The sequence below is a fragment of the Oncorhynchus mykiss genome, chromosome 28, assembly GCF_057628025.1.
Source record: "Oncorhynchus mykiss isolate SJ-2025 chromosome 28, ASM5762802v1, whole genome shotgun sequence".
Lineage (NCBI taxonomy): Eukaryota > Metazoa > Chordata > Actinopteri > Salmoniformes > Salmonidae > Oncorhynchus > Oncorhynchus mykiss.
The window spans coordinates 29,618,655-29,645,034 of record NC_143049.1 but is presented as its reverse complement, the minus strand read 5'-3'; the positions used below and the strand labels follow the sequence as shown (position 1 = coordinate 29,645,034).

The following is a 26,380-nucleotide window of genomic DNA, read 5'->3' as shown; positions in this document are numbered from 1 at the left end:
AGCCATAAAATGTGCATTCTTCCTACCTCCACTCGTGCTACAACAAACACTGCAGCTGTAATGAATGAGTAGGAAAGTGTATAGGTGGGCTTGCATTGTTATTATCAGCGGCTTGGGTCTTCTTTAATATCGAGGAATATGTCACTTTCTCTGGTCATTGAAGTAACAACATGAATTTGTGCATGAGGCAGAAATAATGCGGTGCGACTCGAGCTTAACTATCAGCTGGAAGACGGTGTCTTTTTTTGGTCAGTGGAGGAAAGGGAGAGCGGAGGAACGTTAGGAGGTAGACCCTCAGGATGCTGCGTTCTCTCTCCTCTGAGACAATCAAATGCAGGCACCATCAGCCCAATAAAATACAAATAAAAAGCAAATGTATGCTCTCTCAGCTGTGCCTCACATGTAATACAACAACTGATCTATTACCGGTGTGATCATATTGTCTACCTCAAATGGTTTAATATAATATAAAAAGTGGTCTGAACAACAATACACTGGCAGGGGAATTAAAGCAAAGCCAATATGCAGTGATAACGTATTGGGCCTATAGCCTACTGCACAAACCTCATTTCTACAGTACTGTTTTTAATAGGTTAACGTTGCATAGGCTTACGTCCTGTCAAAATGATTCTGAGCAGTTGATCTCAACCTGCATTTTGACTCAGAATGTGATCTTGACTCAGAATGTGATCTTGACTCAGAAAGGGTTGGTGACCACTGTGTTAGAAGGATGCAGATGACCACTAAGGAGTCTGAGACTTCTGTAACAGTTAGAAATACAACAGGCCAGGAAAGGCTAGTCAGCTGGGTGTAGAGTAGTCTCCTTCAATTGGCATGGGTTTAAAGCTTGGCATGCAAGGCTAGGGCATTGAGAGACTCATATAAGTGACAACAATGTATCCAATGCAGTAGTTCCAAAGCAACTTTGGTGGGTCGGCTCACCTGCTGTAAGGCCTCTCGTGTTTTTAGTGTGTTCGTGTTTAACAAGTGTGTGTGTATAGGCGTGAGCATAAATAATTGTCCAGGAGGCAGGGAGCCTAGAAGTTAAGAGTGTTGGGCCAGTAACCGGAAGGTCACTGGTTCTATTCCCCAAGCCGACTAGTGAAGAAAAATCTGTTGATGTGTCCTTGAGAAAGGAACTTAACCCTAATTGCTCCAGGGTCGTTGTCAATAATTGGCTGAGCCCTGGTCATGGCCCCTGTCTCATGGGGAGTTGGGATATGAAAAAAATACATTTCCAATTCAAAAATAGGACAAATATAAGCTAATTATTAACTAATTATTATGCATGTGAATACATTGACCCTTACCTGTGGGCTGGAGAGTGTGCTGAAGCCCATGGTGGGAGTAGGGGGGATGGAGACACTTGGGGAGCCCAGAGATGACGAGGTGATGACTGAGTACGGCGAGCTGCCCTGCCCGTTGAATGGCGAGCCCAGGGTGCTCATGGGAGACGGGAGGGGCTGCCCAGGGTTGACAGAGGCACTGATGACGGAGGGGTGGTGATGATGATGATGGTGGTGGTGATAGGGGTGGTGGTGAGGGGGCCCCACCATGGTGCTGAGGGACTGAGATGGGGTGGAGCTCAGGTGCGAGACCTGCACAGAAGAACCTGTAATTAGAGCAAAAAACAGCCAATCAGAGATGAAAATGAAGGAGTTAGGAGACACGGCAATCAATAAAAGAACAGAACAGAATGGAACACAGCAGGGTTTATTCATTAGAGCACACCGTAGAAAAGCTTGCTACAACTGAACACAAGCATTTCTTATTGGACCAGTTCATGTAGTTGGTGCCTCATGAATTCGACCGTCATCTATATAAACTATTTTGTCCTCAAAGAGGATAACCGTTTTCATAGGGATCAATAAAGTGAAACATTCAGATGTTGCAGGTAGAAATCTACAGTGTAGAACCAAAACTCTAACCTATTCTAGTCTATTCCATATGAAAATAAAATGTTCATGACTACAGCAAAAGACCTTGGTTCTGGTTCACAGACGGTGTGATGACCAATCAGACCAGAGAATAACAACTAGACCCACATCAGCCCCTTTTCACAGCAAAACGAGGTGCTTGAGTAGACAGCCAGGGGTCCAAAATGTCCATCACTCCATTTAACCTCATCACTGATCCAGCTGGTAAATGCACTGTGATGGACCTGATGTAGCCTGATGTAGCCTGATGTAGCTGGTCGCTTGGGGGTCAGTACATGGGGAAAACCTGCATAAGGGACTTCCATATATCACCAGAATAGCCCAAAAGGTCAGTGCAGAGACAGGCTACACTGATCTGATCATTCATAGGAGCTTTATAAGGTCATATTCACATTATGCATCAACATGAGGAAATGTCAGGGGGATGTCACAGGGACGCTAGAGGGATGGTTGGGCAACATCATAGAGCTTTTCTCTATGACCTTAGCCAAAATAACGACAAACATTAGCCTACATCACGACGACAAACATTAGCCTACATAAGGAAAGTGAGACTTTAATGCTGCACAAAGATTGTTTTTTAGTTTGTATAGCAATTTGGGTTGATATGAAATTGCCATGATTGTATGAGAACAAAACAAACGAACAACAGAAGGTGATAGAAGGTTATTTCCCTTCCAAAACAAACCGACTAAAACTCCCATTATAAATCTGCGTCATCAAAAAAATCATATCAACAACCCCATTCCAACAGAAACATAATTCAACAAGAGAGGGCTTTATCAACTATCCAATCTATTTACATGTATGCAGATTGTAGCACGGCCAGGGTTTTCTTCCTAGCTGGAATATAGAATGACAGGTTGACATTTCAGGCCCCAACAATTTAAGGTTGGGCTGTTGGGCAGAGCTGTGTGTCACAGGGTTAATGGGGGGTGGCATTTGCATGGGGCATGGTTTCAGGGTCGCCATAGTCAGTCCTGGGTACAGGGATCTCTCTCATGTTACACAGGACAGAGTCTGATAGGTCAGCCAGACCAGCAGCGCTCGGACGCCAGTCTACAGTGGTCACTGATACTAGCATGTGTTAGTGGGGTTGGGACGTTTTGTGTGGCAGTGTTAAATGACTACTTGATTTTCATGCACACAGAAAGTCTCTCTCACACACACACACACACACACGATCATAGCCACACATGCTTCACACCATAATCCACGCATTACAATAAACATAACGCTCACACAAGTATAAAAAGGTTCTATCTATAAAAGTAGCAAGTCTAAAACAAGCTAAAGGAGGACAAAGGCACTTCCTCATATTGTGTAGTAACAGCTGTACCTTTAGCAGTTTCTCTGCCAAACCAGACGCAGGAAACCCCAATGTATATTTAGACAGGTTGAACAGAATCTAGAAAATAAATGTGTGCGTGTCTGATCACACACACACTTTCACCAACTGTCTACTATTGTGTCACAAAGGTCCAAAGACACCAACACACAGCTTGCCATTTTTGTTGAAGACAGAACCCAGCACTTCATGTTCAGCAAAGATCACAGTGAGTGATATATCATGTCAATCGTTCTATGCCAACAAATACATGCCCACATACTTCAGTTAATTCATGTATTAGCTATTGTACCTAGCATACAGTCAGTGCCTACCAAGTCAAAGTATATTACTCTGGACTATATGTATGGTCGAAGTGGCCATCTATGTTACTCACTGTCAAAGTCAGGAAGGAGCATCAGGGGCTGGTAGTTTACGTACATATCTAACTCTGATTGGCTAATGTCTATTAAGTCGCTTTCCTCTTTTCCTCCGGAATCTCCGACACCTGCTATGATTCTCATGTCTGCAGGCGACACCTCGGAGGATCTGCAGGGGGCTTGACCCTTCCAACGCAGGCGGCGGGCTGGCAGCCCCCGATCATGTGTGTGTGTGTTACAAGCAGCTGTAGAGTGGCACACACACACACACACACACACACACACTCGCTCTCTCTGTCTCTTGGCACAGCTCCTCCTGTGATATTAATGCCTGCTAAATGTCAAATTCCAACAGCAAAGAGCCTCACACACGTACAAACACGTACACGTGTACACACACACACATATTAATAGGCATATTTGAGCAACACACACGTACACATATGAATGTAAATGAGTATGTCACCATACAAACATCATCTGGGTTAAGTGGTTTAGAAGTGTTTTCAAATGATTTCTTTCACTGACTTTCATAGAGATACCATCATCATAATAAAAAAATATGATCAGTGAGCGCCTTAGCTTAATCATGTAAAAAGCAGGCCTGTAGCCTTTTGGCCTGGTCTGGTCTCCCCTGTCGTATTCATTATGATCTGAGAGCCAAAACTGATCATAGAAAAGCCCAGGCCTGGTGTGTGGAGACAGAGCCCACTCATTCCTGTCTAAATGGAGATGATGTCTGATCAATCAGGGACCGTATAATCCTCTTAGCCTCTGTAAGCATCTCCAACCTGGTTATTTACTGTGTGTGTGTGTGTGTGTGTGTGTGTGTGTGTGTGTGTGTGTGTGTGTGTGTGTGTGTGTGTGTGTGTGTGTGTGTGTGTGTGTGTGTATTAGAGGTAGTGGGCTTGAAGCGGTTGAGTGGGGGCTTGGTCTACACGACAGCATGCTGAGGCACTGTAGAACACATTTCCCAGTTGCTTGTTACATGACAAACATACACATTCATTCACACGTGCAGTCTCTGTCCCTGTTCCATGTGTCTAAAGGGATTTGGCCTAGAAAAGGAGAAAATTATATCCTGTCTGTCGGATGGGCTCTCTCAAATACCCAGTGGGGGATTGGATGACTTTTTAATTAAAGATGTCCCTTCTCTCTTGTAGACTTGTCCCTTTTTCCTGTTGAAATGACAGAAGATGTGCCGAGCAGACATCATTAACTTGTATGGCTTAAGCATGAGAGGAGAGTGAAGTGAAATAGAGAGTCCATTCAGTCCAACTCAAAGCTTCACATTCATTGATAAAACAATTCAGTATTACATGGGAGGATACAGTAACTTTGCTAACAGTTACTAATGGTAATATGGAGTCAACTGCTGATATACTGTATTTGTAATGGCTTGGGACCACTGGTGAATGGATTCATGCACTAAACCAGATATGCACTTTTTCCTTGTTCACGTATCAGGACATCACACTGTATCAATTCCTATGGCAGAGGACACCTATTTCCAAGATGATTGTTCAACGTTGGTCTGACCAATCAGAATCTAGGCTTCGGGATTGTTTTGATCATGCGGACTGGGAAATTTTCCGGGTCGACGTATACACTGACTCAGTGACTGGGTTCATCAGGAAGTGCATACAGGATGTTGTTCCTACCAAGATGATTACAATTTATCCATCCCAGAAACCGTGGATAGATGGTAGTATTCACACAAAACTGGAAAGCACGAACACCACATTTAACCACATCCAGCTATGACCTCCGTAAGGCAATCAAAGAGGCAAAACAGAGGCTAGAACAGGGACAAAGTGGAGTAGCAATTCAACGGCTCAGACACAAGACATATGTGTCAGGGACTCCAGACAATCATGGAAAGCCAGCCACATCGCGGACACCAACGCCTCGCTCCCGGACAAGCTAATCCCCATCTTCGCCCACTTTGAGGAAAACATCGAGCCACCACCGTGGGCCCCCTCCGCTTACGATGACTCTGTGCTCTAGTTCTCCATGGCCGACGTGAGTAAGGTATTTAAGAGTGTTAACCCTCGCAAGGCTACCAGGCCCAGACGGCATCCCAAGCTGCATCCTCGGAGCATGCGCAGACCAGCTGACTGGAGTGTTTGGGGACATATTCAATCTCTCACTGTCCCAGTCTGCTGTCCCCACTTGCTTCAAGATGTTCACCATTGTTCCTGTACCCAAGAAAGCGAAGGTAACTGAACTTAATTAATATCCCTCCATAGCACTCACTTCTGTCATCATGAAGTGCTATGAGAGGCTAGTTAAGGACCATATTACCTCCATCTTACCTGACACCCTAGACCCACTACAGGTTGTATTCAGTCCCAACAGATCCACTGCCCTATCCCACCTGGACAAGATAAATACCTATGTAAGCATGCTGGTCATCGACTACAGCTCAGCCTTTAACACCATAGTGCCCTCCAACCTCATCACTAAGCTCAGGGCCCTGGGTCTGAACCCCGCCCTGTGCAACTGAGTCCTAGACTTCCTGAGGGGCTGACCCCAGGTGGTGATGGTAGGCAACAACACCTCTGCCACGCTGATCCTCAACACGGGGGCCCCACAAGGGTGTGTGCTCAGCCCCCTCCTACACTCCCTGTTCATCCATGACTGTGTTGCCACGCACGTCTCCAACTCAATCATCAAGCCTGCTAACGACATAGCAGTGGTAGACCTGATTACCAACAATGACGAGACAGCCTACAGTCCCTTCAGGACTACTACAGCACCCAATGTCACAGGAAGGCCAAAAAGGTCATCAAGGAACAACACCTGAGCCACTGCCTGTTCACCCCACTGTCATCCAGAAGGTGGAGAGTACAGGTGCATCAAAGCTGGGACTGAGAGTCTGATAAACAGCTTCTATCTCCAGGCCATCAGACTGTTAAACAGTCATCACTAGCCGGCCTCCACCCAGTACCCTGCCCTGAACCTCAATCACTGTTACTAGCCGGCTACCACTCGGTACTGAACTCTGCACTTTAGAGACTGCCGCACTAGGTACATAGAGTCATTGAACACTGGTCACTTTAATAATGTTTACATACTGTTTTACCCACTTTATATGTACATACTGTATTCTAGTCATGGCTCATCCTATATAACTACTGTTGTACATACCTTTTCTATTCATATACTGTCCATACTGTCTATACACACCATTTTATACACTGAGTATACCAAACATTAGGAACACCTTCCAAATATTGAGTTGGCTGGATGTTCTTTGGGTGGTGGACCATTCTTGATAGGGACGGGAAACGGTGTCCCCGGTGTGCCTGGCACCTACTACCATACCCCGTTCAAAGGAACTTACATGCTTTGTCTTGCCTATTCACCCTCTGAATGGCACACATACACAATCCATGTCTCATCCACGTCTTAAAAATCCTTCTTGAACCTGTCTCCTCCCCTTCATCTACACTGATTGAAGTGGATTTAACAAGTGACATCAATAAGGGATCATAGCTTTCACCTGGATTGACCTGGTCAGTCTATGTTATGGAAAGAGCGGGTGTTCCTAATGTTTTGTACACTCAGTGTATATATTTTGTCTCATATGATACATAATGTACTGTAACCAAGACAGAGTACCTCTCTCCTATAGCTGCACACCAAACTGCACCATTTCACTGTTATCATATTACTTACAGTACATTGTGGTTTGACTTTTTAATAATTCAACCCTGTTACATTTAGACATGTCAACCCTGTTACATTTAGACATGTCAACCCTGTTACATTTAGACATGTCAACCCTGTTACATTTAGACATGTCAACTCTGTTACAGTGGGGCAAAAAAGTATTTAGTCAGCCACCAATTGTGCAAGTTCTCCCACTTAAAAATATAAGAGAGGCCTATAATTTTCATCATACGTACACTTCAACTATGACAGACAAAATGAGAAAAAAAATCCAGAAAATCACATTGTAGGATTTTTAATGAATTTATTTGCAAATTATTGTGGAAAATAAGTATTTGATCACCTACAAACAAGCAAGATTTCTGGCTCTCACAGACCTGTAACTTCTTCTTTAAGAGGCTCCTCTGTCCTCCACTCGTTACCTGTATTAATGGCACCTGTTTGAACTTGTTATCAGTATAAAAGACACCTGTCCACAACCTCAAACAGTCACACTCCAAACTCCACTATGGCCAAGACCAAAGAGCTGTCAAAGGACACCAGAAACAAAATTGTAAACCTGCACCGGGCTGGGAAGACTGAATCTGCAATAGGTAAGCAGCTTGGTTTGAAGAAATCAACTGTGGCAGGAATTATTAGGAAATGGAAGACATACAAGACCACTGATAATCTTCCTCGATCTGGGGCTCCACGCAAGATCTCACCCTGTGGGGTCAAAATGATCACAAGAACGGTGAGCAAAAATCCCAGAACCACACGGGGGGACCTAGTGAATGACCTGCAGAGAGCTGGGACCAAAGTAACAAAGCCTACCATCAGTAACACACTACGCTGCCAGGGACTCAAATCCTGCAGTGCCAGACGTGTCCCCCTGCTTAAGCCAGTACATGTCCAGGCCCATCTGAAGTTTGCTAGAGAGCATTTGGATGATCCAGAAGAAGATTGGGAGAATGTCATATGGTCAGATGAAACCAAAATATAACTTTTTGGTAAAAACTCAACTCGTCGTGTTTGGAGGACAAAGAATGCTGACTTGCATCCAAAGAACACCATACCCACTGTGAAGCATGGGGTTGGAAACATCATGCTTTGGGGCTGTTTTTCTGCAAAGGGACCAGGATAACTGATCCGTGTAAACGAAAGAATGAATGGGGCCATGTTTCGTGAGATTTTGAGTGAAAACCTCCTTCCATCAGCAAGAGCATTGAAGATAAAACGTGGCTGGGTCTTTCAGCATGACAATGATCCCAAACACACCGCCCCGGCAACGAAGGAGTGGCTTTGTAAGAAGCATTTCAAGGTCCTGGAGTGGCCTAGCCAGTCTCCAAATCTCAACCCCATAGAAAATCTTTGGAGGGAGTTGAAAGTCCATGTTGCCCAGCAACAGCCCTAAAACATCACTGCTCTAGAGGAGATCTGCATGGAGGAATGGGCCAAAATACCAGCAACAGTGTGTGAAAACCTTGTGAAGACTTACAGAAAACGTTTGACCTCTGTCATTGCCAACAAAGGGTATATAACAAAGTATTGAGATAAACTTTTGTTATTGACCAAATACTTATTTTCCAACATAATTTGCAAATAAATTCATTAAAAATCCTACAATGTGATTTTATGGATTTTTTTCCCTCATTTGGTCTGTCATAGTTGAAGTGTACCTATTATGAAAATTACAGGCCTCTCATCTTTTTAAGTTGGAGAACTTGCACAATTGGTGGCTGACTAAACACTTTTTTGCCCCACTGTACATCTGTTATATCAATCTAAATTTGTGATTTTTACAACTGTTTTGGCTTTTCAGCAACACTGTCATTATAACATCATGATAAAAGACAACACATGCTACATACAACTGTTAATGTATTCACACAAATAGCCTTGGACACGTGACAGTGACACAAGACCATTACAAATGCATGTCGTAAACAGGCGTTCAATCAACCATTTCATACATGTTCACCATCATTCCATGCATGCATCTTCATGAGTCTGTTTTCTAAGCATTGTGTAACATCATATACAATGAATAAAGTCAACCACATTCTGAGTGGGTTCCCACTGTATATAGAAACCCTGATCTCGCTCTCTCTCTCACTCTCTCATTCTCTCTCTGAGGTTAACATTTCCATCCTGGTGTCTATTTCATGTCCTGATTAACAGAGGTGGGGGGGGGGGGGGGGGCAGTCATATGCCATGTGGCCAGGGGGTAGCAGGGGAGGGGCTCACCGTCTGTGGAGTTTGGAGAGGGAGTGTGCACGTGTGTGTGTGTGTGTGTGTGTGTGTGTGTGTGTGTGTGTTTGCTTGTGGGGGGGGGGGGGGGATTAAAGGGGATTATCCCCCTGGAGAAGATGGTATATTGAAGCAGCTCTATAGAGCTTTTGGGCAGGGGAGGAACCCAGGATATGGTGCTGCTGTACAGAAAACAACTGGACCTTCTCCAAGGCTAGAAGCTTTTCAATACTGTGCCTTCACTGATCTCCGTCTCTAAGAAACTGGCCACTATCTCTGACCACAATTGAACTCACACAACAAAAACAAATTCCCAAAAAGCTGATAAACATCTCAACATTGAGATGTTATGTACAAGCAGTTACAGTATGGCATAGAAATAGAATCACTATTTATGTAGATGCTCTATAGGCTATTCTATTCAATTCCCCTATAATCCTACAAAAGACTACAAAGTTCTGAAGTTTCCATAAAGAGTAAAGCCAACCACGAGCCCCTCTATCTGTGGAGCAGCACTGCTCTCCTATTCTACTGAAGCAGTAGCGTTGGCTACCCAGACTGGGCCCACTACAACTGGGGCAGAAAAATTACCAATTAGATAAGGGAGCTGATTCACAATCACAAGCCTGCCGGGATACACATCAGAGCACCGCGCCTGGCCCTGACTAAATGTTATCTAATGGCCGGGCCTGCCAGCCCTGTATGTTGACACCATTTCTGCCTCTGCTATTTCTGAGTTTCCTCCATACAAAGAGAGACAGACAATCAGAACAAATGACAATAAAATGACAGAATGAAGAACAGAGCGGTGTATAGAGGACATTGGTTATAGCATCAAAGCACAATGAGTCGGGTACAAAAGAGTAGCCCACGGCAACAAGCGCGGTTGAAAGCGGAGAGCATGGCAGCAATAAGGTTATGATGAGAAGGCAGACAGGGACCTGATATTAATCCTATATGTTGGATCAGGTCTGGACATAGCCAAGTTACTCTCAACTCCACGATGTACATCACATTAAAGGAGTTGAGAGGAGACAACTGTGGGCGGACTGAAGCTACAAGTACATAGAAGGTCCTAAGTAATCCAATTAGACGGACAGAGAGACAGATAGACAGACAAATACACAGACAGGTACACAACACACACAACTACAGAATGCTCACACACCCACACACGCACTCACGCATTTGACAAGTACCAAGCTACATACTAATATCTGTTAAGAAACAGGTGTCTTGTTGAATGCCAAGTAAGATCGAGCGAGGGAGAGAGAGAGAGAGAGGGAGGGAGAGAGACCAAAGGTGCCACTTGATCTCCCCACTCTCTTCCCTCTCTTTATCTCCTAACCCCTTTACAAACACAGCAGCACATAGAGGGCCTCTCAGTGCCCAGGACCCAACACAACACAGGCCTTGTACTACCTATTAAGGGACATCATCAAATAATTGTTAATGAAACATGAGGCCCATGTTGGGTCATCGGATCCCACTGTGTAGAGAGAGAGAGAGAGAGAAAGAGAGAGAGAGAGAGAGAGAGAGAGAGAGAGAGAGAGAGAGAGAGAGAGAGAGAGAGGGAGAGAGAGAGAGAGAGAGAGAGAGAGAGAAAAAGAGAGAGATAGATAGAGAGAAAAAGAGAGAGAGAGAGAGACAGAGAGGCAGAGAGAGAGAAAGAGAAAGAAAAAGAGATAGAAAAATAGAGAAAGAGATAGATAGAGAGAGAAAGACAGGGTGAGAGAGAGAGAGATAGAAAAAGAGAGAAAAGGAGAGAAAGAGAGAGAGAGAAAAAGAGAGAAAAAGAGAGAGTGAGATGCAGCTTATCTCTCAGTAGGCCTTAGTTCCCAGGAGAAGACTCAGAAGTGGATACTCATCCTGTGGAGCACTGCTTATGCTCCAGACACTACATGCTATAGCACTGAATAAATCAACATTAGTTTATGTGGCTTCACCTCAGACAGACAACATTGACTTAGTCTATCTGTCTTTCATATCAGTCGGTCTATCGATCCATCTACATGTCTGTCTGTCTGCCTGAATGCTTGTCTGTCTGTCTGCCTGTCCATCAGCTTTCCTGTCTGCCTGACGGTCTGGCTGTCTGTGGTGTGAAGCTCAATATGAACTGATGGTGATTTATTCAGTGATATCAGGAAGTCTCAACACTGATTATAATGAGTACTACAGAGAACACTGGTAGCTAAATCGACTTCCATCCCAGTTCTATACAGTATAAGGGCAATTAAGAGGTAGCGCGTAGGAACGAAGCATGCTAGTGAATAATTAACTAAGTATAACTAGGGGGACCTTTGGGGGTATTTGAGGAATCAGAGTATTTTTTGACATCCTCTTCTTGTTCTACTGTTGATGAATATAATACAGCAACATCTGTTCCCAAACCTGTGTCTAAATGTCGTCTTATTACAACAGCATTTTTCTGTTATTTTTAAACAGGCATTTATGTAACAACCTTTTCATGAACAAATATGGTCAGCGCTGAGAATTATGTCAATGGTATAATAACACATGAAGAGACATGTTCAATAGCAGGTTTATTAGCAGGTTTAGAGTTGCTGATTTACCTGATGGCTTGCAGACAGGGGAAAACAAGTATGTCAAACTACAGTATGGAGCCTGAACTGAAATTAGGCCAAATAGTGTACTGAAGTTCATTGATCTTTGGCTGACACCAGTGGAGAGGCTGTAGACCCAGGATGCTGCTCGTGTTGACTTACCCTGTCTACAGACAAACTAAAACACAGCATGGTACCATATATAAAAAATACCAGATTAACTCTCGCTTTTCATTTCCAAAAAGCCTCCACTGAAATGGGTCATTGTCTTCTAGTCCTGCTGTTCCAACACCGACAGAATTGTCCTATTTTGGCAGAGAGAAAATAAAGTAGCTTACAGTATATTATAAACTCTGTGGTTGGAGCCCTAAATGCTGATTGGCTGACAGCCGTGGTATATCAGACCATATACCACGTGTATGACAAAACATGTATTTTTACTGCTCTAATTACATTGGTAACCAGTTTATAATAGCAATAAGGCACCTTGGGGGTTTGTGGTATATGGCCAATATACCACGGCTAAGGGCTGTATCCAGGCACTCCGTGTTGCCTCGTGCATAAGAACAGCCCTTAGCCGTGGTATATTGGCCATATACCACACCTCCTCGTGACTTATTGCTTAATTATAAACTTGGTGGTTCGAGCCCTGAATTCTGATTGGCTGACAGCTGTGGTATATCAGACCGTATACCACGGGTATGACAAAACATTTATTTTTATTGCTCTAATTACTTTGGTAACCAGTTTGTAATAGCAATAAGAGACCTCCTCAGGCCTTATTGCTTAAATATAGTGAAGTTATCCTCACATAGCCTGGCATGAGATAACATGTACAGTAGTTTAAATACACCATCAAACCCTTTGAAATGCATGAATGGTGCTAATGAAGGCAGTTTGTCAGTAATCGTATAGCCTCAAACCATTCTCTCGCATCAAATCAAATTTTATTCGTCACATGCGCCGAATACAACAGGTGTAGACCTTACAGTGAAGTGCTTACTTACAAGCCCCTAACCAACAGTGCAGTTTTAAAAAATATGCATATGTGAGAGGCTCAGTCAGTGGACGAGTGTTAGTAGGCTTGTGTTGTCAAGGGTCCGTGCTATCTGGGATCCTTGGGGCATCCCTACCCAATTGAAGTTGACATTTAAAATGGTTACGGTTAGGGTTAGGCAAAGGTAGGATTTAGGGTTAGGATTTAGAGTAGGGATATCCCAAGGATTCCGAATACCACTGACCATAGTCAACAGGACTGATCCCATGTCAGCCTTCCTAATCACCATTGGCAGTGAAAACCAGAATGACTTGGCCACATGACTTCTCATTCTCTTTGACTGCTTGCTGCAGGAAGAGATCATGGAACTCACAGCTGTGAACGTAGCGCCATATGGCTGGTTCCTACTCCACTAACGTGTTCTGCCATTGCATTGGTGCATTACAGTATGTGTTACTAGTGAACTATATTTCATTGAATTGTGAACTAATGTGAATTCAATGTGAAATCAACAATAATTTGAACCATGTCATGGGATTTAGGTTCAAAGTTCGGTGAAAAGAATGACTAAATTCTCTAAATTCCTTTACTTTGATGACTTTTTGCAAATCAAATCAGTTTTCCACGTTGATTCAATGTCATCACATATGGGTTGTTTTTTCTGACGTAGAAGCAACATTGATCCAACCAGTTTGTGCTCAGTGGGATCATAGCAGAAGTCAGACCATGCCAATGTTGAAATAAAACAAAGTCCACCGCTGCAGAGGAGACGAACCCATGCAGATGAACTTGTCCCACACTCATTTGTTCACATAACTAAACCCTAGAGAGAGAAAGAGTGTGAGAGAGAGAGAGAGAGAAGAGAGTGGACGAGAACAATAGAGTGAAAGAGAAAAAGAGAGAGAGATAGAGAGAGAGAAGTAAAAATAGATCAAGATGTCTCAGATTCCTGGTCCAATGTGGGATAATGTCCTCTGTAGCAATATAAGCATGTCATTACACAAACATAACATGCTGAGAAAGTAATGGATTTGAGTCCTTCAGAATCCTCTCTGTAGCAGTATAATTTACTGCATGCATGGATTCATGCTTGTTCTGGTAATAATCCACTAAACTGATTCAGTGACAATTGCTATCACACTTTGTCTGTTTTTTTAATGAATGAATTATTGACAATAGTTGGTGTTATAGATTGTAATGATCAATACTTTTACACTAAAATCTAAATATGAATCGGGAAATGATACAGTCGCCTAGGCTGTGTGGAAATGCAATAGAATATAAAATAATGTGCATTTCCAATACAAAGATAGAAGAAGTCTTTGGGTCCACAGGACTGCTTATTCGTGGTTTGTTGTGCTGTGGCCTCATTTTCGTTCTTTGATTGAAAAAAAAATATGATGATTCAATTACGGAACAATTTCAACCAATTAAGAATAACCTGCTAAAGAGAAGTAGAGCTTGCAGTGAGAAAAAAATCGTATCGGCCTACCCTCTCAATGTAGTCTTCTTGACGAACTTTCCTCGAGAACAGCCGTGAGGTGAGTGAATGTATGGCTGTCGAATGGATAAGCGCTTCTCTGCCAAGCCAGACCCATAAATAAGAACAAGGCAGCGAACAGTTTAACAAGAGGCGCGTAAGAAAGGACATAAATTACAAAAGCGCAATTAAAGTGCCAACCCCTGACCCTGACTGAGGAGCAGAATCACTATCAGCTGACTTGAGCATTGGCACTGCCTCCTTGTCAATCAATACACATTAGGCGCCGGACAAGTGTTAACTACATAGATAACATTGCCACGCGGGATTTATTGCAGTCCGTATAAAGTCGGCTGTGCAGAGGGAATTCGGAAACTAAACAAACACAACACAGAGAACTGCGAGAGCAGCCTATGCGGGATATACCGCCCGCGTCTCAAGACTTGATAGAGAAACGGAAAAACATACTTACTTAGATGTAGATAAGAGTCATTGTTATCCATAACTGTATGGACGTTATTATTATTGTACGTTTTTTCTCTCCAAGATGAATGTTCTTGTTTAGCGTTCATAGGGCAGCATCTCTCTGTGAACGTCGTCCCCGCCTTGACTGAGTTCTCTTCTTACTGTTGCCTGACTGGGCTACCACACACGGAGGGGCCCAGCGGAGGGGGTGGCGAAATCAGGAATCCCACTGGGCAAAAACAGGTTGAATCAACATTTGTTCCATGCCATTAAAAAAAAAAAAGAAGCTATGTCATGATGCTGAATCAATGTGAAAAACTGATTGGATTTGCAACAAGCCATCACCATAAGGGAATTTCGTATTTCTTTACCCAACTTTTTACCTAAATCCAATGACATGGTGATTTTTCTTCTTCTTCACAATTAAGGTTAGATGACAACTCAACCAAATCTAAATCAAAACTACATGTTGAAATGACGTATGTGTCTAGTGGGATTCTCCCAAATGACAACCTAATTCGCTTAATTTACAAATAATGACATCTATTTACAAATAAAATCTAGTACATTAGAGGCATGCCAATTTAGGATAATGTGTCTGCAAATTTTTTGGGGCACAGCAAAAGTAAATTAAATATGCCAATATGCTATATACTTAATTGAGGAATTAAAGTGGAAATTCCTCCAATTCCAAGGGGATGCTACAGGCTGTTTGACTGCTGATGGAAGGTCTGAAGACCCCTTGGACCCCCCCTCCCCTCAGAGTGAGGGGTCATTTAAGGGTGAGCTCCCACTACCTCGGGAGGTTATTCAGAAGTCACCGGCATTCACAGTCTTGAACTCTCGTTTAAGGGGGACGGGGACGCTCCGCGAGCACCGCGGCTGACCACTCCACCACTCCCTCAGTCCAGCCACTCTGCTCCCTGGCTGGGAAAGACTCCCCCAGCTCCCCTCCTTCTAAAAACAACCCACAAAAGAACACAGGAGGATGCTAACAAAGATGAATAGCTTTTCTTCCAACTCATTCCACACTAATCAGGCCCCTTTTCATTTGTCCTCCTTTAGATAATGTAAATTCATGAAAGTCAAAGAAGGGGACTAAAAGGACCATTTATCACCCTGTCTTTTATCTCACTAATGGAGCCACATGGTCTAGGACATTAGTATTGTCTGTCCCCTGTTACTCAGTATCATTGCATAGCACACGGTTTTAAGTGGCAAAATACTATTTTGTTTTCAATCATGGTGGTTCAAAATGAAAATCAGAGGGTTGTGAATAACAATCAACATACAAAGTTTGTGTGTGTGCGTATGTCAGTGTGTGTGTGCGTGTCTCAGTGTGTGTGTGTGTGTGCGTGCGTGCGTGCCACTCTCTGTGTTTCTCAAAGCATGTGAAAAAAAACAGGCTTGGGTGTGTGTATTTAAATATTCCAAAATATTCAACATAATCAAATAATGTGACTTCAATCATTGCAGAAGGGATTTAAAACATCTTAAATGTAACTAAATGTAATCAAAAATGTAATGTATGTAATTATTTATCATGAGAGCACCATAAACAATAACAGGTAGCGCTGCATAATCCAAGAAAGGTTCAAATCTCACCCTTCTGGGAAAAATAGTTATAAATGGATGAGGTGTCGTCACTTTTGAGGACACAAGCTCAAGTACACAGTACAAATATGACAAAAAATCTGAAATCTGAAATATTTGATATGATGTATTTTCTATTCAACAAAACTGTATGAATAAAACTTTTAATCATTTATATGTTTTCATAAATATAGTATAATCAATTTATAAAATGACTTAACTATAATTTTTCACCTTCCTTATAAGTATAAAATACATATTTGTATATTTAGTGTTAGAGAAAATGTGCATATTTTCTTAACTCCTGCGCCCATCGCTATGAACGTCCCACAGAGCTCTAGCTTGGCTTCTTGAACTTGCTTCATCTCATATTAATCTTGTCCGTCTATGTTTTTTTGTTTAAAATCTATGAACGTTTTTAGATTACTGGCTATATATACACATCTCTGAATGTGCTACTGCAACGAAACCACTCTCTCCTGCTGCGTTATGATGTAAGGATTTCAATCATATGCCTTATTAGTGGCTGTGACATAGGGTTCAGCCAGGGGTTGATGGACAGTCGAAAGAGCGAATGAAATGGTTGGAGGGACATCCCAGCTTCAAGTGGTGTCAAATTTCACATCCTGCTTCACACAGGCAGAAGATACATACTTCTGTGTCCATGAGAATCAGGGCTACCGCTCAACGCAAGCCATTTCCATCTATGTGGTCCACATATCAATTTATAATCTTAAATGTGGGTTGGAACCGGTACCAGAACCAGGCAGGTCCCCAAAACAGGGGACTTTACATATGAGGTTTTAAACAGGAGCAAACATTGCTGCTAGTCAACAACAATAGGCCATGTGAAACCCATTGAAAAGCACAAGGCAACAGACCCCACCCTCAACACCATCTATCACCACTTAAGCTGAAGCATTAACCCAACTCAGAGAGCTGAGAAGCAAAAGTGACCACAGCTCGCCCGGTCCCTCATATAGCCCAGTGAAGCAAGCTCACTCGATAGTGTCTTCCTTAGGTAAAGTACAGAATTAACAGTTGTAGCTAAAAATGACCATTGTGCATGATGAAACATGTTTTTTTTCTTACCATCACTGCATTTTGCTTCTGCCCACAATGTCTGCAGAATAGCTTCATTTCCTCTATTGTCTGTATTACAAAGGTGACAGTCAGTCTGGTCTGTTACACATCGTGAGCATATGGCCACTACAGTTGAATCACCCTGCCTCCACTGTTTAAACTAATATGACATTATGAGATCGAGGTGTGTGTGTGTGTTGTGTGGATCTTCATGCATATAGATTTTAGTGTTTTCTTTTGAGTGTGTGTGTGCGCATATAATTGTATCTGTGTGTTCAATAATCTGTGTGTCAGTGTGTCTTAAAACATGTGCTATGCATCTGTGCACGTGTGTGTTTGTGAACGGTCTTCGGCTTGGTTGGCTGAGTCGTTTCCATCTTCCATGAACTCTTAATCTAGGTCTCATCATGCCTCTATGAGCTCCCTTCCCTCTTGCTCTCCCCTCCCCTCTTCCTCCCCCATCATCACCCCCCACACTGCTGCGGAGTGCATCCCTCCCGCACAGCACCCAACGCAGGCGTGTAGAACATCATCAATCTCATACATCATCAATCTCCGAGCACAAAAGATGAAACGTGCAACCCAACTTTCCATTGTAAGCTCTTTCTTTGGCCTCAGCTAAGTTTCCATGCGTTCAGTTGAGTTAAAGATACTGAAACAAAAACAACCATGTCAGGGATAGTTCCAGACTAGGAGGCTGTATGATGAGATCTATAGCCACAGTAAAGTGTGTTGAACATGAAGATTCATGAGGCTAATGGACAGTTTGGTTTGGTTTCTCATCAGCGTTTGAAAATATGGCAGTCACTTATCTAGGAACTCTTTGTACTTCCAAGATGGGACCTTTGCTCTCATCTGAAGTTCTGTAAAAGGGGCCAATTTTTAATTCATTTGCTGTATCTGCCTCTCTTTGTTTGGCCAAGTCAATAAAAACTTAAAGAAGTACAGAAATACTGCCCTTCAGGGATTGGTGAGTCAACATGTTGAGTCAACATGGCCCGATGAAGACACAGGAATTTCGAGGTGAAAGTGGACATTCAAGTCTGTGGAAATTTGAAATCGCAACTAGCTTGTATCATTCTATGATCTTGACTTGATAAAAATGAGAAGATTTGTACTCGTAATTTTTGGTAATCACCACACAGTTCTTTAACCAACAGACAGAACAGGAGACATTGTGGTTACTTCCAAACAGGATCTGAACTTTAGTTTTACTGGAGAAAGCCCTGACCAACAGGAAAGACAGCTAGAGCAGCATAACCTCATGACTGGCGTATCGTTTCAGCGGCACAGGAAGTCTGTCGTAAATCTTACTCAACAGATCTGTCAGCCGGGCTCATGGGACCTGAACCATGACACACTGATCAACACATGAGCGCTCTACCACGGGCCCAACGCTCAACCCTGAGAGACCCCCAAAAAAGCTGGAATTGTTTTCCAGTCCCAAGGTCATCCAACAACGTATCCAAGCTGGATTGTAAACTGCAGTCGGGCATCAAAATGTTTGTCCAATTCATCACATTGGGAAATTAGCTGACTTTCTGAGGTAAATGTTACAGGGAGAGTGGACATCATTAGCAATCAGCTAATCCCAATGGAATCAATGGAGTTGAGAGGGGCCTATGGGATCCTTGGCATCAAAATAAGTATTACTTCAACAACAAGAACCTTGAGCAATAATTCAGAGGCAGGGAGACAAAAGGGGAAGCCAAGTTTGCAACATATTGTGAAAGCCAGCTCAGCAGCTAACCAGATGGACAGCATGCTCTGACCATTTTATCAGCAGAACAACCATTGGAGAGATCCCATGCATTCAAGTAGGGGAACGACCGAGAGGGTGAAATGTGTCTGCCCGGTCCTTATTCAGGCTCCCATAGTCTCTTTCAACAGCTGCTGTAACTTACGAAGCGAGCCTATGAGTCTGGTCCGTGAAGCTAACCAACAGCCTGTCCCAATTCGCTTCATTTTCTTCCCCGTTGGCCTACCTAACCCCTCAATGTTTGCAGGTCCAGAGGGTCTGGATAGGTAAAAGCAGTGTACTGGCTTAGCTTACACCATATGGCGTCCCCCTTACAGATCTGCAAGCATCGAAGGGTTGGGACCATGAGGAAAGTGTAGTGAGGCAGGCTCACCAAAACACCTACAGTTCAGGCAAACAGACCAAACAAAGAGTCAATCTGGGAACAATTGGGAGACAAACAACAGGAAATCACCTGGCCCTTCCCTTGAGAACTCCACCTGAATCACAGCACAGTGGCCAAACAGTGGGCTAAAACAGACATCTTCAAGAGGACATTTGACAGGAAACAACAGAGCAAAATCAATAGGGCCTGAAGAAGGCCAGAGCGGGTGACCGGGGGCACACACCATCAACTAACAGAGGAAGAGAGTACCCGCCTGCTGCCAAATTGGAGGAACACTCAAGGCTCTTCCTTTCCAAACAAGATAGTTGCCAGAATAATTATTTGTAAAAGTACAATGACAGTGAAAGCCTACGACAACAACAGGTTCGAATGTAGCAGTGTAGTAGACAACAAAAAGAGTGCAAGGGACATTCTGGCATTTTGGACAAAAAGGAAATGCTCTATCTTAAATATATCACAATTAACTAGGGTCAGGAGTTATTCCATGTGCTGACTATCTTAAATATATCACAATTAACTAGGGTCAGGAGTTATTCCATGTGCTGACTATCTTAAATATATCACAATTAACTAGGGTCAGGAGTTATTCCATGTGCTGACTATCTTAAATATATCACAATTAACTAGGGTCAGGAGTTATTCCATGTGCTGACTATCTTAAATATATCACAATTAACTAGGGTCAGGAGTTATTCCATGTGCTGACTATCTTAAATATATCACAATTAACTAGGGTCAGGAGTTATTCCTGACCCTGCGCGATCTACACATTATGGTACAGTTGTTATAGAACAAGATCGAAAAATGCACCACAATAGTATTTTATAGCCCATTTTTTCTTTTTAATGGAATGTCATGTTCACTCGCCATTTCACATATTTTGGCAACTACAAGAGCACTAGTTTTATACTTGATGAATTTACATTATGTCTGTGTCATATTTTTTCTGTGATGGTATAGTGGCCATGATGTAAGCACATACACTGAGCTCTTTCCATGACAGACTGACCATGTGAATCCAGGTGAAAGCTATGATCGCTTATTGATGTAACTTGTTAAATCCACTTCAATCAGTGTAGATGAAGGGGAAGAGCAAACCTTTTAAGGATCCAACCCTTTTTTTACATTTTCGCCTAAAATTACATACCCGATCTAACTGCCTGTAGCTCATGGGCCTGAAGCAAAGATATGCATATTCTTGATACCATTTGAAAGGAAACACTTTGAAGTTTGTGGAAATGTGAAATTAATGTAGGAGAATATAACACATTAGATTTGGTAAAAGATAATACAAAGAATCTTTTATATTTTTTACCATCATCTTTGAAATGCAAGAGAAAGGCCATAATGTATTATTCCAGCCCAGGCGCAATTTAGATTTTGGCCACTAGATGTGAAGTTTTAGACTGATCCAATGATCCATTGCATATCTGTTCAAAATGTGGTATCAAGACTGCCCAAATGTGCCTAATTGGTCAATTAATACATTTTCAAGTTCATAATTGTGCACTCGCCTCAAACAATAGCATGGAATTATTTCACTGTAATAGCTACTGTAAATTGGACAGTGCAGTTAGATTAACAAGAATTTAAGCTTTCTGCCCATATCAGATATGTCTATGTCCTGGGAAATTATTTTGTTACTTACAACCTCATGCGAATAACATTAGCCTACGTTAGCTCAACTGTCCCGCGGGGTGGACAACGATCCCATAGAGGTTAAAGAAAGATTTTTTACCCTTGAGACAATTGAGACATGGATTGTGTATGTATGCCATTCAGAGGGTGAATGGGCAAGACAAAATATTTAAGTACCTTTGAATGGTTTATGGTAGTTGGTGCCTGGCCCACCAGTTTGTGTCAGCAACTGCAACTCTACTGGGTTTTTCATGGTCAACAGTTTCCCGTGTGTATCAAGAATGGTCCACCACCCAAAGGACATCCAGACAACTTGACGCAACTGTGGGAAGCATTGGAGTCAACATGGGTCAGCATCCCTGTAGAATATTAGGAAGGTGTTCCTAATGTTTGGCACACTCAGTGTATTTTTCCTGTACATAGGCCTTTGCTATTCAAGAGTGGTGGTCAGTCCACGTGCACTGTCCTTTAGAAAATATATGTCTTACAGTTGTTATATTTCCACCCTCTCCGAGGACCAATTGCCATCTCCAGAAGACCTCGAAAGACGCATTTTATGAACCTGTTAATCCCTGGTTCTGTCTAGAGGGTTACAACAAATAATTGAGATGAAGCCAACCAGACCATAGATTTGTCATACCGCATAAAAAATATATGATGTTGATGTGGCCCAGTCCTAACTGACCTAAGAATAAGCCCAGCCACTATTTTGAATGATTGCTAATGTTGCCCAAACAAAAATTAGACGCAAATTACACAGAAATAAAAATAATCCCACCCCATTGCATCCTATATGCGTGCAAAAAATACAGAATCTGTGGTCTGGCTTAGAGACACTGTTGTAAAAGAGACGGCTGGACCAGGGATTCGCCTAGAACACCTCAGGTTAAGCTGGATCTGTCCTGAAGGGACCAATCAGATTAGTGCCAGAGACACCTGCTTCTTCATGTCACACTGGTCTGGTCTGCTGTGAACTGTTTGTTCCTCTGTACCACTAAAGAGCATGTTTCACCCTCCTTTCGTAGTTTTAGAACAGTCTTTTTTCATTACGTTTTAGTCATTTATCAGACACTCTTATCCTCTTATTAATCTTAAAATAGCTAGTTGGGACAACCACGTATCTCTGTAATAAGTAAGTACACGGGTGATAACTGTGATTTTTAGATCAGAGCAGCTCTGCAGCCCCGAGTCCACATCAAGGCTGCAGAGGCCCTTGAAGAGTGACTCACACTTGCTCAAATGTCATCGTATCAGCTTTCACATCACATCTAACACAGCCAAAACAAAAATGGCAGTTGTATCATTTCTAGCAAACAACACTCCATTTTAGATACTTTTTTGGGGGAAAGGGCAGAGGAATATGAAGGTGCAGCATTGTATTTTACTGTCAAAATCACAGGGTCACTCCAGTGACCAAACCAGGACGAAATGTCCAAATTGGACACGGAGGGACTACTTTTCAACGAGGGCCATAAATTGAGGGTAGCCTAACCGTGTCGTCACACCCTCTAGGAACAGCTCTCTCTATTTATAATGTAAGTCAAAGGCTTATTGGAGACATTCGCTGAAACTGGAGAGCAGACATGGACTAGCATCAAAAATCTGACTTGGCAGGATCAATAAGAAATGGGTGTTGTTGAGTTCAGAGGAAAGTGCATGATAGCATGTGCAGTGTACTTTAATATTTAATATATTTAAGCATTTCACTGTATTGTGACAATAAAACTTGAACTATCAACACTGTGACATGAATAAACTGTTGTATCATATATCATTTTCACAAACACTTCAAAATGTTGATGCATATGTTGAGTGGCCCAAATGTTTATAAATTAATTTTCTCTTTGATACTTATCAATACATTTTGGAGACTTCCAAAGATCGCTGATCGTGGACTACAAGAAATGGAGGGCCGAGAACGCCCCCATCCATCGACGGAGCTGTAGTGAAGCTGTTCGAGAGCTTCAAGTTCCTTGGTGTCCACATCACTAAGGAATTATCATGATCCACACACACCAACACAGTCGTGAAGAAGGCATGACAACGCCTCTTCCCCCTCAGGAGGCTGAAAAGATTTGGCATGGGTCCTCAGAGCCTCAAAAAGTTCTACAGCTGCACCATTGAGAGCATTTTGACTGGCTGCATCACCGCCTGGTATGGCAACGGATCAACATCTGACCACAAGGCACTACAGAGGGTAGTGTGTACATTCCAGTACATCACTGGGGCCGAGCGTCCTGCCATCCAGGACCTCTATACCAGACAGTGTCAGAAGAAGCACCTAAAACTGGTCAAAGACTCCAGCCCCTAAAGTCATAGACTTTTCTCTCTGCTACAGCACTGCAACCTGTGTGGATGCACAATGTCTGGAACCAACAGGACACTGAACAGGTTCTACCCCCAAGTCATAAGAATGCTAAATAGATAATTAAATAGTTAACCAAATATCTACCCGGACTATCTGCATTGACCCTTTTTGCACTAACTCTTTGACTCATTACATACACTGATGCTACCGTTTATTATCCTGTTGCCTAGTCACTTTATCCCTACATACTGTATATGCACATATCTACTTCGACTACCTCATAGACCTGCACATCGACATGGCACTGGTACCCTGTTTATATAGCCAAGTAATTGTTACTCATTGTGTATTTATTCCTTGTGTTATTATTGTTCTATTATTTCTGTTATTTTCTCTTTACATTGTTGGGAAAGGCCCGTAGGTAAGCATTTCATTGTTAGTCTACACCTGCTGTTTACGAAGCATGTGACAAATAACATTACATTTGATTTGAAGTAGTGTCACCATTTCCATGCATCCATTTAAAACGTGTATTTGCTGCCATCTAGTGAAATAAATATGTAATATCAAATCAAAGTTCATTGGTCGTGTACACAGTTTACAGTAGCAGATGTTATAGCGGGTGCAGCGAAATGCGTATGTTTATTGCTCCTAACAATGCAGCGAAATGCGTATGTTAATTGCTCCTAACAATGCAGCAAAATGTCAAATAATTAAAATGTAAGGGGAAAAAATACAAATAAGACAAGAAATTGAGAATGGCGGGACAAATCTGACTACAGTTTTTTTCATCGCTTTGGTACTATTTTCACAAGTATGTGGTAACATTTTACAACTCTTAGTACAAAACTCAAAACAAATCATCAAAAAGGCATTTTTTTCAAAACTTGAAGCACATTTTCAATTGACTAAGTACAACACACAAAATCACACGGTAACTTTTTCACCAAACCTTTTTATTTATTTTATTTCACCTTTATTTAACCAGGAAGGCTAGTTGAGAACAAGTTCTCATTTACAACTGCGACCCGGCTAAGATAAAGCAAAGCAGTGCGACACAAACAACAACACAGAGTTACACATGGAATAAACAAACATACAGTCAATAATACAGTAGAAACGTCTATATACAGTATGTGCAAATGAGGTAGGATAAGAGAGGTAAGGCAATAAATTGGCCATGGTGGCGGAGTAATTACAATATAGCAATTAAACACTGGAATGGTAGATGTGCAGAAGATGAATGAGAAAGTAGAGATACCGGGGTGCAAAGGAGCAAGATAAATAAATAAATACAGTATGAGGATGAGGTAGTTGGATGGGCTATTTACAGATGGGCTATGTACAGGTGCAGTGATCAGTGAGCTGCTATGACAGCTGGTGCTTAAAGCTAGTAAGGGAGGTAAATCTCCAGCTTCAGTGATTTTTGCAGTTCGTTCCAGTCATTGGCAGCAGAGAACTGGAAGGTAAGGCGGCCAAAGTAAGAATTGGCTTTGGGGGTGACCAGTGAGATATACCTGCTGGAGCCCGTGCTACGGGTGGGTGCTGTTATGGTGACCAGTGAGCTGAGATAAGGCGGGGCTTTACCTAGACTTGTAGATGACCTGGAGCCAGTGGGTTTGGCTTCAAGTATGAAGCGAGAGCCAGCCAACGAGAGCATACAGGTCGCAGTGGTGGGTAGTATATGGGGCTTTGGTGACAAAACGGATAGGCACTGTGATAGACTGCATCCAATTTGTTGAGTAGAGTGTTGGATGCTATTTTGGAAATGACATCACCGAAGTTGAGGATCGGTAGGATAGGAACAGGCTAGTAATAGGGGTTGCAACAATTTAGCAGAATTTTTCCAGATTGTCTAGCCCAGCTGATTTGTACGGGTCCAGATTTTGCAGGTCTTTCAGAACATCTGCTATCTGGATTTGGGTGAAGGAGAAATGGGGAGGCTTGGGCGAGTTTCTGTGGGGGGTGGAGGGCTGTTGATCGGTGTAGGGGTAGCCAGGTGGAAAGCATGGCCAGCCGTAGAAAAATGCTTTATGAAATTCTCAATTATAGTGGATTTATCGGTGGTGACAGTGTTTCCTAGCCTCAGTGCAGTGGGCAGCTGGGAGGAGGTGCTCTTATTCTCCATGGACTTTAGTGTCCCAGAACATTTTTTAGTTTGTGCTACAGGATGCAAATTTCTGCTTGAAAAAGCTAGCCTTAGCTTTCCTAACTGCCTGTGTATATTGGTTCCTAACTTCTCTGAAAAGTTGCATATCACAGGGCTATTCGATGCTAATGCAGAACGCCACAGGATGTTTTTGTGCTGGTCAAGGGCAGTCAGGTCTGGAGAGAACCAAGGGCTATATCTGTTCCTGGTTCTACATTTTTTGAATGGGGCTTGCTTATTTAAGATGGTGAGGAAGGCACTTTTAAAGAATAACCAGGCATCCTCTACTGATGGGATGAGGTCAATATCCTTCCAGGATACCTGGGCCAGGTCGATTAGAAAGGCCTGCTCGCTGAAGTGTTTTAGGGAGCGTTTGACAGTGATGAGGGGTGGTCGTTTTCACCGCAGACC

General features: G+C 42.7%; 1 protein-coding gene across 3 annotated transcripts in view; it reads right to left on the bottom strand.

The window, feature by feature from the left end:
* Positions 1 to 15,295, bottom strand: part of LOC110508859 (retinoic acid receptor RXR-gamma-A) — a 31,279-nt gene extending 15,984 nt beyond the window's left edge. Inside the window, exons 1-3 of one of the 3 annotated variants that reach the window (XM_021589727.3) lie at positions 15,062 to 15,274; positions 14,602 to 14,689; positions 1,311 to 1,612 (exon numbers count right to left, since the gene is read on the bottom strand). In XM_021589727.3, coding sequence (XP_021445402.1) covers positions 1,311 to 1,556 — 246 coding nt within the window. In that variant the 5' untranslated portion in view covers positions 1,557 to 1,612; positions 14,602 to 14,689; positions 15,062 to 15,274. Of the gene's footprint in view, positions 1 to 1,310; positions 1,613 to 3,661; positions 3,941 to 14,601; positions 14,690 to 15,061 lie in introns of those variants that run through there. The other 2 variants (XM_021589726.3, XM_021589724.3) reach the window with 2 other exon arrangements.
* Positions 15,296 to 26,380: the final 11,085 nt, after the last annotated feature.